General features: G+C 38.9%; 4 protein-coding genes across 7 annotated transcripts in view; 3 read left to right on the top strand and 1 right to left on the bottom strand.

Annotated features, from left to right (window-relative positions):
• Nucleotides 1–157: 157 nt before the first annotated feature.
• cops5 (COP9 signalosome subunit 5) lies at nt 158–5738 on the top strand. Of its 2 annotated transcripts, none has more exons than XM_005722595.1 (8): nt 158–218; nt 942–1176; nt 1894–2022; nt 2429–2494; nt 2729–2814; nt 2953–3064; nt 3761–3909; nt 5449–5738. In XM_005722595.1, the coding sequence occupies exons 2-8, from the start codon at nt 991–993 to the stop codon at nt 5537–5539; spliced, it is 819 nt and encodes a 272-aa protein (XP_005722652.1). In that variant the 5' UTR covers nt 158–218; nt 942–990; the 3' UTR covers nt 5540–5738. The 2 variants fall into 2 exon arrangements, with proteins under 2 accessions (XP_005722652.1, XP_005722651.1); XM_005722594.1 differs by lacking the exon at nt 158–218 and adding an exon at nt 379–686.
• Nucleotides 5739–7405: 1667 nt separating this feature from the next.
• ppp1r42 (protein phosphatase 1, regulatory subunit 42) lies at nt 7406–12926 on the top strand. Its single transcript, XM_005722596.2, has 9 exons — nt 7406–7516; nt 8165–8387; nt 8472–8638; nt 8725–8863; nt 9706–9822; nt 11401–11518; nt 11693–11825; nt 12148–12229; nt 12605–12926. Exons 2-8 carry the CDS (start codon nt 8256–8258, stop codon nt 12149–12151), a joined length of 810 nt encoding a protein of 269 aa, XP_005722653.2. The 5' UTR covers nt 7406–7516; nt 8165–8255; the 3' UTR covers nt 12152–12229; nt 12605–12926.
• A 526-nt stretch (nt 12927–13452) lies between these two features.
• tcf24 (transcription factor 24) lies at nt 13453–15971 on the top strand. Its single transcript, XM_005722597.2, has 3 exons — nt 13453–14250; nt 14706–15149; nt 15400–15971. The coding sequence occupies exons 2-3, from the start codon at nt 14724–14726 to the stop codon at nt 15508–15510; spliced, it is 537 nt and encodes a 178-aa protein (XP_005722654.1). The 5' UTR covers nt 13453–14250; nt 14706–14723; the 3' UTR covers nt 15511–15971.
• The window catches only part of mcmdc2 (minichromosome maintenance domain containing 2), a 12361-nt gene continuing 10461 nt past the window's right edge, over nt 14998–16897 (bottom strand). For 2 of the 3 annotated variants that reach the window (XM_005722803.2, XM_013915135.1), the window contains exon 15: nt 14998–15056. The gene's annotated coding sequence lies outside the window, so the exon portion shown is untranslated. The remainder of the gene's footprint in view (nt 15057–16897) is intronic. The other variant, XR_001290580.1, reaches the window with a different exon arrangement.

The raw sequence follows: 16897 nt of genomic DNA on the forward strand, positions 1-16897 counted from the left end.
CCTTCCTCCAGAATAGTATTGCCTAATTATTGAATACTAGCTTCAGTTTTATTGACTCATTAAATACTTCAGCTTCCAGTACAGTGCCGAGGCTCTAAGAAAAAAGCCCTGACAAATAGATGTAGGTACCTTTCTAAAAAGCGCCGCTAGATGTCAGTGCGTCCCCAGCGGTTAGTTTGACGTCGTCGCAGGACTAAACCATGGCTTCCGTCACAGGGGTAAATATATTCTAATAAGACTAATAAATACGATACAAATATGATTAGTGAATGTAAGATCATCATATATCATTGCGTTGTAGTGTTAAGAGATGGCATATACCAAATAAACACATCAGTGGTAAATATGTGTAATATGAAGACGAACGTCCCCGTCGATTTCACTTTGTTGCGTTGGTATCGCTCACTGTCATGGCTCCTTGAGCGAGTGGCTATCAGCTCCTAAACGATATCAAAATCTTTGGGGGAGAAATACAGCACTTCTTCCCTTATTTAAAGAAAAAAATCGGGTTTTTTTACGGCTCGGGTTTTGCTTGGATACATTATTAACATGGCGGGGAGCAATACGGCTCAGAAAACATGGGAGCTGTCCAACAGCATGCAGGAAGTTCAGAGCATTGATGAAATTTACAAATATGACAAAAAGCAACAACAAGAAATCCTCGCTGCGAAACCATGGACGAAAGAGTGGGTGCAAAACAATATTGTGGTATTTAGGTTTCTGTCTAAGTATTTAGGTGATTGCTGAGCTGCCGTATTCGTATTAAATGGTGTTCGTTGGTAGTTTATTGTTGGAACATTAGTGGTAGCTTAGCTACAAACTAGCAAACCGGTCTTTATGTTAGTAGCAGTACAGCAAACTGGATGTGTATCTACAATATACGCACTGCTTAATATTATCTAACATCAATACAAATACATTTGTCATTGTTCACCTTTTAGTCACCACTACTTCAAGTACTGCAAAATCTCAGCTTTGGCCCTGTTGAAGATGGTAATGCATGCCAGGTCTGGAGGAAACCTGGAGGTGATGGGCCTCATGCTGGGAAAGGTGGACGGTGAAACCATGATCATCATGGACAGCTTTGCTTTGCCCGTGGAGGGCACAGAGACCAGAGTTAACGCCCAGGCGGCAGCCTATGAATACATGGCTGCCTATATTGAAAATGCCAAACAGGTGGGACATTGACTTCCACGCACATAAAGAGCATCGTGTTTGAATTATGACTTAGAAAGAAGAAACCGAACTATAGCCTAAATAAAATCAGACTTGATTTCATCTGAGACATTAACTTAATACTTTCTGTGAATTTCACTGGCTTACAACCTTTTTTTTTACTTAAGGAAGAGTGTTTCAGCTGCTTTAGAAAAATCTTTAACTTAATATCAATAAGATTTTTACAAACTATAAAGGGATTATTTGAAGCATTACTGTCTTTTGATAGTATTAATATTCTGATAACCATATATAACCACATTTGTCTGCCTTTTCCCATGCTGAGTATACGATTACTTACCTCTAACCTATTTTCAAGCACTTTATTGTAGTTAATGTTGCAACCCAAGAAGCAGGAATACAGTATAAATATATTATAAGGTTAATATGATTTGCACTCTTTTATATTATCTAGGAATAATTGTAAAGTTTTGTGTAAATTGTACTATGTTATGAGGTTTCTCCAGTCCCTGTTTAACACACACTATCCAATACTCTAATGAATTCAAGTGACTACACGAATGTGGAGATATTTTTTCTTAAAAGAAAAAGGAAAGATGGGAAAATGCTACTTTAGATAAGGATAAAAACTGCAAACTGTGTCAAATACAATCATGTTACTGACATCTTACACTGCCCTAAAGAAGATATGATTTTATATTATCTACAATTCCTCAGGTTGGCCGGCTGGAGAATGCGATAGGCTGGTACCACAGTCATCCAGGCTATGGATGCTGGCTCTCCGGCATAGATGTCAGCACCCAGATGCTCAACCAACAGTTTCAGGAGCCTTTTGTGGCTGTTGTGGTAAGATGGGAAATAGTAACCAGTTTTATTTTTGAAGCTAATGGCTTTTTGTTTTGTTTTTTAACTGTGACTTCTACTTTCCCACTTTTCAAATGGAGCTTATCCCATATCCCACATCCCATTAATGTGGGTGTAACTGAGAAGGGGGGAAGATTACTGATGGATGAGTTGTAGATTTGCATGTAGTACTGATGAATATTTTGCTATTACAACCACATTTGCTATTTACACTTCATTTGGTTTAGCGGCGCTTAAATGCCAGGGGCGTCATGTAATTAAGTGTGTATTTTCAGCACACTGACAGCCCCAGTAAAAAGGCTCCTGGTGGCCACATTTGAGTAGTCCCTAGAGGTTTGTGTGACCCCTGACTCTGTTTTCCTGTTCTACTGTATCTTGCTTCCTATAGATTGATCCCACTCGGACTATTTCTGCAGGGAAAGTCAACCTCGGTGCCTTCAGAACCTACCCGAAGGTAAAGCAAAGACTTTAGCAGCAGTCCTCTTTGGTCTTTAGTAAAATCACAAAATATCTGTTTTTTCATTCTTCTTGTGCATAGCTGTATTTGATTATTTGAGACGTTTTAAAAAACGAATTTAATGGTGGGGAATTGGTAAAAAAAAAATTAAAAATTTTTTTTCAGTCACTCTGTATTCTTAATTCCTTATTACTGTAGTAAGTACTTAGTATTTCCTTTTTGGATTTTTAGGGTTACAAACCCCCTGATGAGGGACCCTCAGAATATCAGACTATCCCCCTGAACAAGATTGAAGACTTTGGTGTACACTGTAAACAGTGAGTATTTATATTTGCTACAGTATTGTACCGGATCAAATACTTGTGTAGCATGTACCGTATCACACATTTTTCACTGTTTACTTTATTTTCAGTACTTGCATATGCGCTTCTTTTTTCTGTCGCTCTCCTTTTTAGGTATTACGCCTTGGAGGTTACTTACTTTAAGTCCTCCCTCGATAGAAAGCTCCTGGAACTCCTTTGGAATAAATATTGGGTTAATACCTTAAGTTCTTCAAGTCTCCTCACGGTATGTAGGGCATTTCAAAAATCAAAATGTTTGCTATTTGTTTGACATTTTGATTTATGGTTAATTATTACTCTATAACTCATTTAGACATGTGGTCACCAGCTTGTGATGTCATGATTTATTGCTGCTTATTAGCTAAGCGTCCGTGTTTGTTGATTTTAGTAATAAGCTGTACATGAACTTTTTTTCACAATGGAGATAAGTATTAAAGCTGGAGCCGACTCCATGATGCTCCTTTTCCCCCTTGCTGTTCGTTCGCCCCTCATGTAAATTTGCATTGTGGATGCAGGAACTCTGTCCTGAGCTTGACTAAACAGTCTAAATAGGCATCAGGCTTGTCCAAACAGTTGGTTTTTTGGCGTTTTGGATGAAGATGAATTGACTAGATGTCAAGAACGGGCTGCTTTATGGGTGACGGGCTTTGTCAGTTGCTACACTGTCACCCCAGCCAGGGGCCTCCCTTGTCATTGTGTTTTAATTACCTTTTCTACCATAAACACGGCCTCACCTTAAGCAAACCTTTCACTGACTTCTTTTCATTCACCACAACCCATAAAGTGTTCCTCTGGCTTTTTAGACATATTTGTTGCCATTCTGCAAAAAAAGAAAAAAAAAAGAAGGAAAATCTGTTATCAAGCTTTTAGTGGCAAATTGTGCATGAGTCAGTTTCTGTGTGTTTGTGTGTTGCATGGTCAGAACTCAGACTACACCACGGGCCAGGTGTTCGACCTGTCAGAGAAGCTGGAGCAGTCGGAGGCCCAGCTGGGCAGAGGCTGCTTCATGCTCGGATTAGACACACACGACAGAAAGTCTGAGGACAAACTGGCCAAAGCAACACGAGACAGGTGGGTTTTATTTTCGATAGAATGCTTTAGTAAAATTAAATGTCAGCTTAATTTATTTTGGGCACTGTAACTTAAGTATGATATAATATGACTGTAAATGTATAAATAATATCCCACTAGATGAATAAAGTGGTCAGTGGTGTTGCTTTCAATTATGTAATCATATTTTCTACTTGTGTGATATATATTATTTTTTCCACTGACCTTATAACTGGCTTGTTTTCTTTTATTTCGAGCAGTATTTTTATCACATCCTCAAATTAAATGTCAGTCTTTTTTAAATCTGGCATTTATTAGGTGTTAAGGACAGTAGTTTATTTTTGTGTTTGTTGCTAAATTAATCTAAAATTTGTTTCTTAATCAGACCAGTGTTGCTTAGCAGTAATCATTCTGTGCTTTAAGATACTTTTTAATCAGTTATTATGCAAACTGACCCCATTTGGCTATTTCAAATTTCTTGATTTAGTTTCTAATAGAATCCAGCTCAGTTATGTCTTTCTGAACTATGCCAAGGTGGTCATGTTTTTAGGAGCATTTTCGTGTGTGTCATTCTTTCTGTGTGCAAACAGCTTCAAAATGTTTGAATTCATTTAGATAAACTTTGTTGGGGTGTAAGGTGGCATCATGTTAACAATCCATTAAGATTTGCCTTACATCCACTCAGGCCTTCAAGGTCAACTTAATGATTTATTGCCTGAAAATTGACAAAAAGCCTTATAACTTAGAAGCTATGATTCTTACAAGTGTGGTATAAAAAGCACCATATACGGATTTAAAATATCATATCATATTTGACCTCTGACCTCTCCTTCAGGGTCAATAGATTGATCTGAAGGTGATAATGATGCTATATAGAGAGATTTAAAACAGTTTCTTTCAGCAATTGTTTGTATTGACAACATAGAGGCATATTAGGAATGACATATAGAGTCTAAGTAGCACGTTACTATATTATGAATTTGTTATGCACATTACAATAATAGGTTATAACTGTTTAAATACGTAATTTGAATACACAGAATATGTTAGAATAAGTATTTTTTAAAAACAAACTTCTGCTGAAAAACCTTTTTTTTCACTTTTTTATTATTAAATATTTAAACTAAACAATAAAGTAAATGCTACACATGTACTATATCCACATGAATTTAAAAAACGGGTTTCATCAGGGCAAATAATGTTGATAGTGGTTTCAGTTTCATCTTTTAGTGGCTCTATAATGTAGTGGTTTAAACCTTCAGCTGTCAAGCTAAACATCCCCGGTTTCAGGATAAGACACAGGAAGGCCAAATCACACACAGCGAGCTACCTGCTGTGGCGACCCCTCGTGAATACGAGTGCAGCCGAAAGTAGCTTTAGTTTCAGTGATATCTGATACATACACCCACTACGAATGTCTGCAAACAGCAACATTACGTTTAAAAAGTCTGCTGACACCACTTTAAATGTCATATCCCTTTATGCTGCATCTGTTTTTCTTTTCTTTTTTTCCCCCTGGATTAAATGCTGATCTTCATTTCTCTCTGTGGTTTATTTTAGCTGCAAGACAACCATAGAAGCGATTCATGGTCTGATGTCTCAAGTCATTAAGGACAAACTCTTCAATCAAATCAACACGTCTGGCAATTAAACCTCAGCCACAAGGCCATTTGAATTACACCTGGAAATGTGTTCTTGTGCATGCCCGGTGCTTACTGATTCATGGTGTATGTTTAACTGCTAAGAGTAGCATCATCTGTTATTTCTCTTGGGAGTGCTTTTCTATTCATTTTTCCTTCATGTAGGTAAGAATTAGAAGAAACATGCAAAAAATAAAACTTAAAAAAGCAGCATTTTGTGGGGGTTTTTTTGGGTTTTTTTGTTTCTTTGTTTGTTTTATATAAGGCAAAGTGTAGCTGGGACAGTGATCGGTTTCAGTGGAAGGTGGATTAGATGTACACTGCTGTCCAAATGTTTACTCTTTAATGCATAATATTATATTCTCAATGCCCAAGGCACGGCGGCATCTTTTCACACATAGCCCTGATTCAGCACAACATTTAAATAACACATCGGTGTGGTCACATTTAACGCTCAGTCTAACCTAGCACCAGTCAGTCATTCAAGTGGTGTAGCCTGTCATAGCATTACATAATGGAACAACAAACTACAGCTTCTGCTTAGGCTCAGCGGGAATCGACTGCCATGCGTGAGATGTCTCTGCGGAGTTGCTCCCAGCACAGTTTGGCCCTCGATGGTACGCTGTGGCAGAGCGGCCAGCTCGTCAGGTTGTGGTGTGGCAGTGATGCAGGGCAGAAACAGAAGCCGTGCACACTGGGGTCCATTCACCCGACGCGCCTGCTCTCCATCGAAGCAGACACTCGCCGAGTCTGCCTTTCTTTCTTTTCCCTTTTTTTTTTTTCCTATTCCTTTGGCCTGGGGTTGTGTGATGTCTTTTTCTATGGTATTGTAATGGCTACATGTATATTTTTGATGTCATGTATTGCAGAGGAGAGAATCCCAGTGGGAGAGTGGAGGTGCCTGTTTTTTCTCATAAGCATGAGCTTTGGCACCACTTGCTATAATGATTTTACTTAACCATGATTTAACCCGTGTCTTAAAACTGAGAACTTTTGGTGTACTGGTTTACGAAGATGGAACTTATTAGATTAGATTTCATGAAGTTTAGGAATATGAAATCATTGAGTAAGGTTTTTGCACTCAGTCTACTGACTAGTTTGTATTTTCGCCAAATATTTAAATGTATTACATGTCTGACTGTCAGTGCTGAGGAGGTATTTAAAGTATGCACTTCTAAAATAGATTAACCTAATGTTTGGTCTTTCATGATTTAAGAAACATGTTGAACTTGTTGAATATGTAAATATTGTGATTATCACCAGATGGACATTTGTATGCATGACTAAAGCTGCAATAAGAACATTTATGTAAATTCTAATCAAGTCAAATTGTGGGCAGCCAAAAAAAATTTAACGATCCTTTTCAACAGATTTCTAATTCTGAAGTATGTTCCCGTTAGTACAAAAAGGGTTCTGCTTGCATGACTGTGAAAAAGAAACATCGTAAAATAAAATAATTTAAAAAGCGTTTTTAATGTATATGGCACTGCTTTGACAGATAGTTAAAAGCCTGCTGTTGTCCAATAGGCGGTATAGATCTAATGACCACACTAATCAGGAGATGGAAAGAGCAGTTTTGCTGTGAGAATGATTGATCCCGCTTCCTCCCCACCAAGGGCTGATGCATAAGCAGAGGCAAGTCACTCCTTCACAGGAAACTCAGGTCATGACAAAATTTAAAGTTTACCGACTTTCCCCTAAAATAAAAACATAAAAAAGCTTTTTTCAATCTAGAAGTTTTACTATCATGTTAGCTGTTCGGGACTTTTCAGTACACTAGTCCCCCAGTTAGCTACTTAATAGCCTACTTCCGCTTCGCTGGTGTTGCGCCAATTTCAGTGACCCGTGGAATTCTGTTGTGTCTCGCGGACGCTACTTCCGTTGTTTCCATAGAAACCATGTTCACGATCTCAAACAAAAAAGCCCAACACGCTTGAAAACTGTGTAGCTATAACATACGTTTTAAACCCCCTTGCCGGCGTTGAAAGGTAGGAGAATGCAGTTAACTATTTATATATTTGATTTTTACACCTGAAGAATATTTAGCGGAAACGTAGAACTTCGTGTTAGATGTAGTTAAGAGGCTAATATTGGGGCTATATTTGTTGTGCTAGCGAAGCTACACAACATAAAAAGGACCCGATTCCTTCCTTTCACTGTTGCTTTGGAGTTTATCCACTTCAGTATGTTACTCCCTGCCCGTATGCACTGCTATAAGCGTGGATTTTCTTTGACAGTGACAAACCGCCGTCCCTGAAAACCCCAGGCCCAGGAGTGTTTGAGTTCAGTTATCGATCAGTGTCTAGTTTTCCTTACACCACCGACCTGAAGCCTTGAGATCAAGCGTGGATGAGACCTGCTGTCACATCACTCTGCTCTCCTCTCCCCAACACTATCTTTTAACTACACGCGTACACAGTTGTATACTTAATACAACCTAAGCTTAATACCTGAGGAAATTAAACTCAAAAAGTATAATTGTATACCTCACGGTCAGGTCATTTTAGTACACAAGCCTTATATAAAAACACAGCGGTCACCTAAAATCATATAATTTTCCATTAGTTATTTCAAACCATGACGTGATTAGGTTTTAGACCATTGAAATATTCAGAGGAAATATTTGTATGTTTTAGACACAGCCAACCCATAGTCACTGCTGTGGGCTGAATGCTTGGCTGAAGCTGAAAGGGATCCTCTCTGAAGCCGAGATTGTGCCAAGCCAACATGGTACATCTGACCGTAGATCTGATTGCTAAGTCTAGAAAGCACTTCAAAAAGAAAAGGGGCCTCTCCTTCCCAGAGTACCTCAAGACACTCACCCACCTCCACTTTTCTAACAAGAATATTGAAGATATTGTAAGTAACCAGCATCTTTAACACTTCTTTAATTCTGTTTTTTCAATTTACTAATTTTAATGCCTAATTTTCTTGATTTTCAAGGGAGATCTTTCAATGTGTACAAACCTCACCGTTCTTTACCTGTATGATAATAACATCACTTACATTGGCAACCTCAGCTTTGCCTCCAACCTCACGCATCTCTATATGCAGAACAACAGCATAACCCATATAGATAATCTGCACAATCTGCAGAACCTCTCTAAACTGTGAGTAAAGTTCAACTGATTGGTGATAAATATATGAAGTGGGAGGTGTGTGTTTGAACATGTATGTTATTTTCGCTGCTCTGCAGGTATCTCGGGGGGAACAAAATTGCTGTGGTGGAGGGCTTAGAGCAGCTCCATCAGCTCAAAGAGCTTCATGTGGAGAATCAAAGACTGACACCGGGGGAAAAGTTGCTCTTTGACCCCAGGACTCTCGACTCCCTCGCTGTATGACCTATTTTTACTCTGTTCGGCTTACTAATAGTATCGGAAAAAAACATCTCCCACACTTCCAAATAACTTAAGTTATCCTTGGTTGATTCATTATACGTTTTTAAGCTATCGAAAGACCAGACGAAGGTCTGACATTCACTTTTCATGCACAAAGATGTGTGTGAGCTGTCAACCCTTGTGTAGGTTATCACATCCAGTGAAAGAGAGATCTGAGATTTCCCCTGATCCGTGTAAGAGCAATATTGTGCAGGGTTTGATGATGTCAAAGAGATCTCTGTTGCTCCCTCTGGTCTGACAAATCAGTTGAGTCTGTTTGCTTCGTTTACTGCCCATGCTATGGATAAACACACCAGAAGTCTCAGCTTCTTGTTTGTTTAGATAAATTAAAGAAATTGCTGTGCAAATTTAAAGAGTTCCAGCGTTTTATAAATGAGCCATTGTGAAACTTCTAACCAGGGTGAACATTTTGCAACTGCACCACACACATATATATATGTAAAGACAACATATCCACATGCTTAAGAGTGCTTACAAGCGAATAAAGAGATAAAAGTAAATGTAGTTTGGACCAACTAGTACTGCTTCCTTTAAGCTCTGATATATGGTATTGCAGATATTTTCTTTGGGTGGGTGCAAATGATTTTTGTCTTTTCTTTGGAAGTTGCGTTGCATATTTGAATACCTGTAGTTTAATATCAAGTTGATTTGACCATAAAAAATATGTTTCATATATATGTTATAGTCCAGGATCTGTTTGTAGTAGTCTGTCATTGTACTGACTGTAACATGAACTATTTTCTTTACATTAATATGAATTCTGTAAATTCTTTGTTCAGGAATCTCTGTGTGTCCTGAATATTAATAACAACAACATCGATGATATCAGAGACCTGGCGGTGCTGAAGGAGCTCCAGCATTTTTCTGCTGCAGACAATAAGCTGTGCAGTATTGAGGTAAATATACGTTTTCAGGACTTACTTGATGTCATTCAAGGCTCCTGCTGTAGTGTGACTCAATTAGAAAGTGAGTGCACGTGAAGTCAAAGTAAATACTACCCCTTCACAGCAACTATGCATGCCTGATCAGGTCAGCATTAACATTGTTCCATGGCTTTCTGCACTGATGTGTGAAATGATATGGATAGCGGGGTTGTAAGGAACTAAATCCTGCAAATCCCGCCAGAGCTTCCCAGTCTCCACGACTCGCACAGGGTCAGAATTATTCAACAAATCAGCGAACCATTCCCCTGAGAATTTTCTCGCTGACAGCTTCAAACAAGCACAAGTTTCTCCCGTTCCTTGGAAGGTTGATTTTTCCTCTCTGCCTTGGAATCGTCTATTTGATGTCGCAAACCCCCGCTGTATCACTTTATGAGATTTATTAGACTCCCTGACGCTATGATGGCAATGATATCTCTGTTTAAACTTATCTGTTAACTGAAAAAGTTGATGGCTTTATTTGAAAGGGTATAATTCTTGCTTCTTATTGGCATTTAATAGCAGGATGACGCAATGAAAGCACTTTGTAGTTGACTTTACTACCTTCTTAAAACAGAAGACTTTCTTTGGAGATCGTTGATGCAGGTAATTGTTGTACACGTGTCATTTTTTTTTAGCAGATGTCTCCTATAATTTATACAACCCGTCTGCCACTATCGATTGCGCAAAGACAGCCCTCCAAAGGATCAATTTTTTCTTCTGCACCATTTGGTCAGAGTCCAGAGGAAACATTATGGATTTTTAAAATAGATTATGACAGGCAGTCAGCCCGGGTGACAAATGGGGAGCATCTTCTGAGGCAGTTAGCTGTGCACGGGGCAGAGAGGACAGGGGGAATCGAAGCTCTGGTCAAATACAGGTTCATAACTGGCCCATCATTAGTGGAAGTGAGAGAGCCGGCCAAGCTCAGTGAGCATTCAGCCTCTGCTGTTCTCCACGCCCCGCGTGGGGGGCAATTTGGCGCTGGGCTCCTCTTCAGTGAGGGCCTTCTGAGTGACGGCCCTGACACGATCATTTATCAAAGCCTGGGAGCGCGTGGTGCTCAGGGGTCCCCCTCTGAACTGATTGCGGCTCAAGCTGGAAAAGTGGAAGCGCTTTGGCCAAGACAGGAAGGCAATGAACAATCAGAGCGTGTCCAGAGAGTATTCATATTTCCAGGCTTGGATTAATGTGCCTTTAGATAAACATACAACTGCAGGCTACTCGCTGGAGGAGCCAGCCTCACACTGCCCCAGGAGAAAACTTGTAGTTACATGACACCGGCGACACTGTTTATTAAAACAGACTGATGTGTTGTTTATGCACTTTCTATTGGCACTTATACTTCATATTACCATTCACTCACACCATTCTTTTTTTCCCTATGATCATCTGAATAGCAATCATAAGATTGCCTTATATCTGTTTTAAACAAACTGGGCTATTGTTTGATGTGTAGACAATAACCTTAGAGACACAGTGTTTCCAGTAGAATAATTAGGGATTCAGACACAACAGATTATAGCAGATTTCCTGCTCTGTGTTTATTTTCAGGAGCTAGAAGATGTGTTCAGCCACTGGTCTCAGCTGTTTCTAATGGATTTGAGTGGAAATCCTGTGTGTAAAAAACCAAAGTACAGAGACCGCCTGATAACCGTGTGCACAAGCCTCGGTAAAATAATAATCATTTGTTTGCTCAGTTCACTTCTAATTTGAAAATACGCTTTCATTATTTTGCTGTGACTTAAATTTAGGAAACACTCTTAAGGATAAAATCAAAACATTCGCAATAGTTCATTTTATGTTTTTATTTTTAATGTTTGTTTGGTTAAAACATTTCTTATAGAGGCTCTTGATGGAAGGGAGATTAATGACTTAACCAGAGAGTTTCTTATTAACTGGAAAGCATCCAGGGAGGCCAAGAAGAAAAAAAATAATAAGCATGATGTCTGGAGCACTCATCCCTTATTCTCTAACAAGTAAGTTACTTTATTTGTACATTTTTTTTAAAAATCCACCAACCTTGTTTACAGTCATTTTTCCCTCCTGTTTTTGCTATTTAATTCTCCCTTTCGTCTTTGCATGGTCCATTAATTCACTTCTTTGCTTTAGTAAGGCTACTGTGGATCTGCTAATATGTATAACAATACTGGAAAACCATACTATCAGTTTTTAGATTAATGTGAAAATCACAAAAAAGTCTGAATTGAGTTTTACATAAGTTCATAAGGCCGCTGGGTGACTTCACACCCATGCAAATTTCAGTAGTAGTAGCAGTACTTGGCTTTGTTTATATTTCAGATGAATTTAACATGGGTCAGGATCTGCAGCCTGGTCACAGCCACGCTAACATGCAGAGGTGGAAGCCACAGCAGTCTCTCAGGTCCAGTATCACAGTTTAAAAAAGCCTACATTCGGCACATCTATGTCATGACTTACTAAATTATTTAACTGCAGACTGAATCCAAATCATAAGTAATAACTGCTGATGGTAGGCTGACCCCAATTCTTAAAGTCCCCCCCTGCCTCCAAAAAAAGTGAACATTGCTAGAGAAATTCATATTTTATTGTAAGAGTCAGTTAGTTTTGCTTCATTCTCCTTCCTATCTTTTTTCTTGAAAACCTGAAAGGAACCATCAGTTTTACTGATTTTACATAAGATTAAAGACATTTCAGTTTAGCCATAAAACGATTATAGAGATAATATTTATTTGTCAGCATTTGATTTTTTTTTCTCTCTCTCTCTCTTATCTTCCAGGGCAGAAAAATTCCAGTTTCTGTAAATAGCCTTGATCTTTTAGCTGTCTCATCAGCTGCCTGCAGTCATGTGGTTGCTTTAAGACAAACCTACAAGTGCACCAAAATCTTCACCCACGACTAACCGTGCTTGTGCCTTGTTTATCCATCTTGATTATTATATCTGCAAAACTGCAGGGAACTCAGAGTCACTGCAGCTTCCTTCACCTATGGCATGTTTTTACAGCATATTCTAAAGTGATTTCATTATATTGAAATAATAAGTAACTAAAATTAATAACCATTGTGGGGGAAAAATAAAGACATTTATTTAATGTTTTTTACAGCTGTTTTATTGATAATTGCTTTGTGTGTGTGCGTGTGTGTGGGGGGGGGGGGGGGGGTCTGATGATTTAAATAATTTGTCCAAACCCAAACTGCTAGTTGCAATGCATTTCCTGTGATGTCATTTTTCTTCTAAATGCATGTCAGCAAATAAGTGAACATAGAGATGCAGAGTGGCACAATCTAAATGATCGCTCTGCTTTATTATTACAAGTCTTTACATTATCCAAAACTAACAGCGTGTGCTTCTATTTAAACAGCCGTGATAAATGATTCCGTCCTCTTTTATAACATATAAAGCCACGACGCGGACATATTTGGTCTCATCGTCGTTACTTTGAGTTTTTGGGGAGCCACGTGGGTGCGTAACCCTGAAAGATGCGGGATAATTAGGGAAACAAGCTTACTTAACCTTCCCTTACTTCTCCTTATAATTAGTGGCCCGAAGCAATACTGTTACCCCATCCTTACAAAAACAATGTTTATTAAGAACACTCTGAGGATACACATATTATGAATAATTCCTTTCATTAATTTGCCGACATCTCTGTTTGGAGCCCTGAAAATCAGAGTGATTAATTTATGAGTCTCACAAGAATTTCCTCAACGCCTGCCTGTTGATTGCAGTGCTGGAGTTTATTTATTAGCTGTTCCAATGAGTTTGCAATTCAAGACACTCTGGCAATTCGTCACATGTTTTGCATATCACCTTACCCTTGTCAGTTTGGCTTCATGGTCTATTGCAAATAGTGTTTTGGTAGACCAGCCTTTTGTTTCTGACTTTAAGGAGCATATTTGAGGTAATTGTGACCAAACTTCTCCCCAATGCCACTTTTTTTTTCTTTTTTTTTTTTGGTGATAGGCTTATGAAGAAAATACAGTGTCAAGTTCGCAGCCAATTAGAGTGGGATACGGCCTGCACATATCGGAGTTGAAGCAAAAGAGAGCCCTGCCTCTGGCGTTGAAAACGAGCCTCTGCTGCCCCCAGACAGAAATAAGTTGGGAAGGGGGAAAGAGCAGCCTTTTCTCCGCTGCGAGCGGGTGTTATGGGTCGAAAGATTAATTACGTCGGAGTGAAATACTTGTCCGCCGCTTTGTGTATCCAATAAATTAAGGGCTCCCGAGACTTACGCACACAGGTGAAGTGTTGGATGTGCGTACACGGGGACTGCGGCGCAGCGTTCCTGCATACTTTATAAGGATAAACTGGACTTTGAAAGGGACCTCTTCTACATTGGCGAGCAAATTCTCCGACCTAACGACGTCTTCTTTGGGTTGCCTTCATGTCGTTTTTTGAGGCAGAGCCGTTGAGAAGTACCAGAGGTAAACTCCCCACCAGACTACCGAACAGATAAAGCTCTCATGCCGGGAAAGACTTGGTTTGGAAATCTTCTGAGCATAAATTTATGTCAGTGCAACTAGACAGCTGTCAGTTATTTGGATTAGGTTTCTTTTTTTGTTGTTTTGTTTTTCTTTGATGCTGAAAGATTTTTTTAGACTTGAAGTGTGTTTCCTGTTTTATTTGCAGCATCATACAGTTTGACCTTTAATCACAGAACTTAACTTATGGATATAAATAAATGCAAAAGGCAGCAACTTTAATAGTGTAGGATAAGTATAAATGTTTAAGTTCAAATTAGAACATTTGCTACAGAACAGCGGACTCAATTAAATATTCAAATTTGTCTGTAAAATGGCTGAAAGTTACAGCTAGAGTTCAAATAAAATGTGCAGCTACAGTGGGCAGGTATAGGCTAACCTAAAACCTCTTCATCCAGGTCAGTAAGTGCACCCCGATGGTTGGAAGACAGACGCTCCGAATGGACAGCGGTAATTGCTCCGGAGCAGTGGTGGATGACAGTCCAGGATCCAGCCCGAGCTCCAGCCCGAGTCCAGACGGTCGTCGTCAGGAGCTCCACCGGGCCAGAGTGCTCCAGAGCGGCGGGATCGGCGGCAGAGGACGCCCGGCAGCAGCGAATGCGGCGAGGGAGAGGAGCCGGGTACAAACGCTGAGGAACGCCTTCCTGGAGCTTCAAAGGACTTTGCCGTCAGTGCCGCCGGACACCAAGCTGTCCAAACTCGACGTGCTGATACTGGCCACCACCTATATTGCCCATCTGACTCGAACTCTGCAGGAAGAAGGCACAGAGGAAGGAGAGGGCACGAAACAAACAGAGGCGTTACACTCACTGAAAGGCGAAGGCTACCTGCACCCGGTGAAGGTCAGTGTTAATAAGCATTAATCACTAGAGATCTAGTTTTGTTTTCAATTCTTCATTAATTGTTTTATTCTAAAATTATTTTGGTGATCATGTTCTGTTAGAAATTTCTCACTTTTTAAAATATAAGAAGTTAGCACAGCCTTTATCCTATAGATGCAGAAAATCCTGTCACACCACCGAGCTCTGCTTTTAGAAATTATTTTACCAATTTAAATATTTCGATTTATTAGTTTCTGTTTTCCCCCTACAGAAATGGCCAATGCGATCCAGGCTGTACGTTGGAGCAACCGGGCAATTCCTAAACACTTCAAGTCCTTCAGAGTCAGAGGATCAAGGCCCATCGTCGTCCACCTCCCAGTAAAATAGGCTTAATTCATTTGTACCGAACAGCTTCGTTTTGTGCATGAGTTCATGCTTTACTTCCGAAGCGGCACATGATTGTAGAACAGCTCCCACTAAAGCACCGCAAATTAGGAAGACCTTGTAAATTAATATATTACGTGAATTTTATTGTATAAATTTTGAGAAAGCATACATTATATTTCTGTGTGTTATTTCGACTAATCCTGCCTGCATTGTGCAGCTCCACACACGTCCCAGGTATATTTACAGAGACTCCTCGGGGCAACGAGCCCGTCATGCTTGAGTGTGCACTTTCAGCTGAGACATTTGCACTAAATGCATGTGTGAATAACTTAACATCTGTCATGTGAAGTGGTCTGTCAGGGAGCCCACAATGCAGGCTCCGAGTCTCATGTTCCTCCTTATTTTTTACATGCATGGGTGTAAATGTGTTTGTGAATAAATTACTTGACAATGAAAGAAGATATGTCTCCAAGGTTTGAACGATAGAAAACATTTTAAAGGTGTTCCAATTATTATTATTATTATTATTATTATTATTATTATTACTGTTATTATTTGCTGGACAGTGATTGTGGTTTTTGTGGTCTCTGAACAGTCACTGTAATTGTGTGGCTGTAGGTTTTAATCAAATCCATCTGTGGTGCTCGATTAAGAATTTGGAGATAACACAAATTTCAAATATAAAGAAACGTTTTAACTTGTCTTGCAGCTGATTTTAGAAATCCGACTGGCTAAAAGGTCTATGTAAACAATAATAATTGGTATTATTTCATCATGAAATATAAAAAAAATACGATACATGAATGCATAATTTATAGTGTTAGTAAAAACAATTACAATCCATACAGTTTAAAAGGGATGACTGCTGTTAAGGTTCTTATTTCTGATTATTTTTCTTATCACTAACATTTAAAATATTAATACTTCACTATGAATTAAAGTGTTATGATAAGTGTTATAATACAAATTTCTTCACTCAAAATATCTTTATTGGTGACTCTGTTAGACTGATTAATCGGATTTCATGATGTAATTTTAAAAATATTGATAAAGCTATGTGTAAATCCCTTTAGGCTACAATGAAACAAATGACGATATTTCCCTAATTTAGCTAGTGCGGATTAAATAAAGGAAGAGCATAGAAACAGAAATTATGATATATTTTTTATTTATTTATTTATTTAATTTGATTTAATTTGATTTTTTTGCTGTCACATGTCCAGATCATCAAGTTACATACCCCTCTTTGTTTGTTTTTTGTGTTTGTTTGTTTTTTTAAATTCACTTTTATTCATTTGTTTTATGCTCGGCCTTCTGTTCCTTCTTCAGTAATCAGACATATTACACAGGAACGTTCATATACAAGTACATAGAAGTAGTTC

This window comes from Pundamilia nyererei, unplaced genomic scaffold, assembly GCF_000239375.1.
Source record: "Pundamilia nyererei isolate P.nyererei 1_Seehausen unplaced genomic scaffold, PunNye1.0 scaffold00007, whole genome shotgun sequence".
NCBI classification, from domain to species: domain Eukaryota; kingdom Metazoa; phylum Chordata; class Actinopteri; order Cichliformes; family Cichlidae; genus Pundamilia; species Pundamilia nyererei.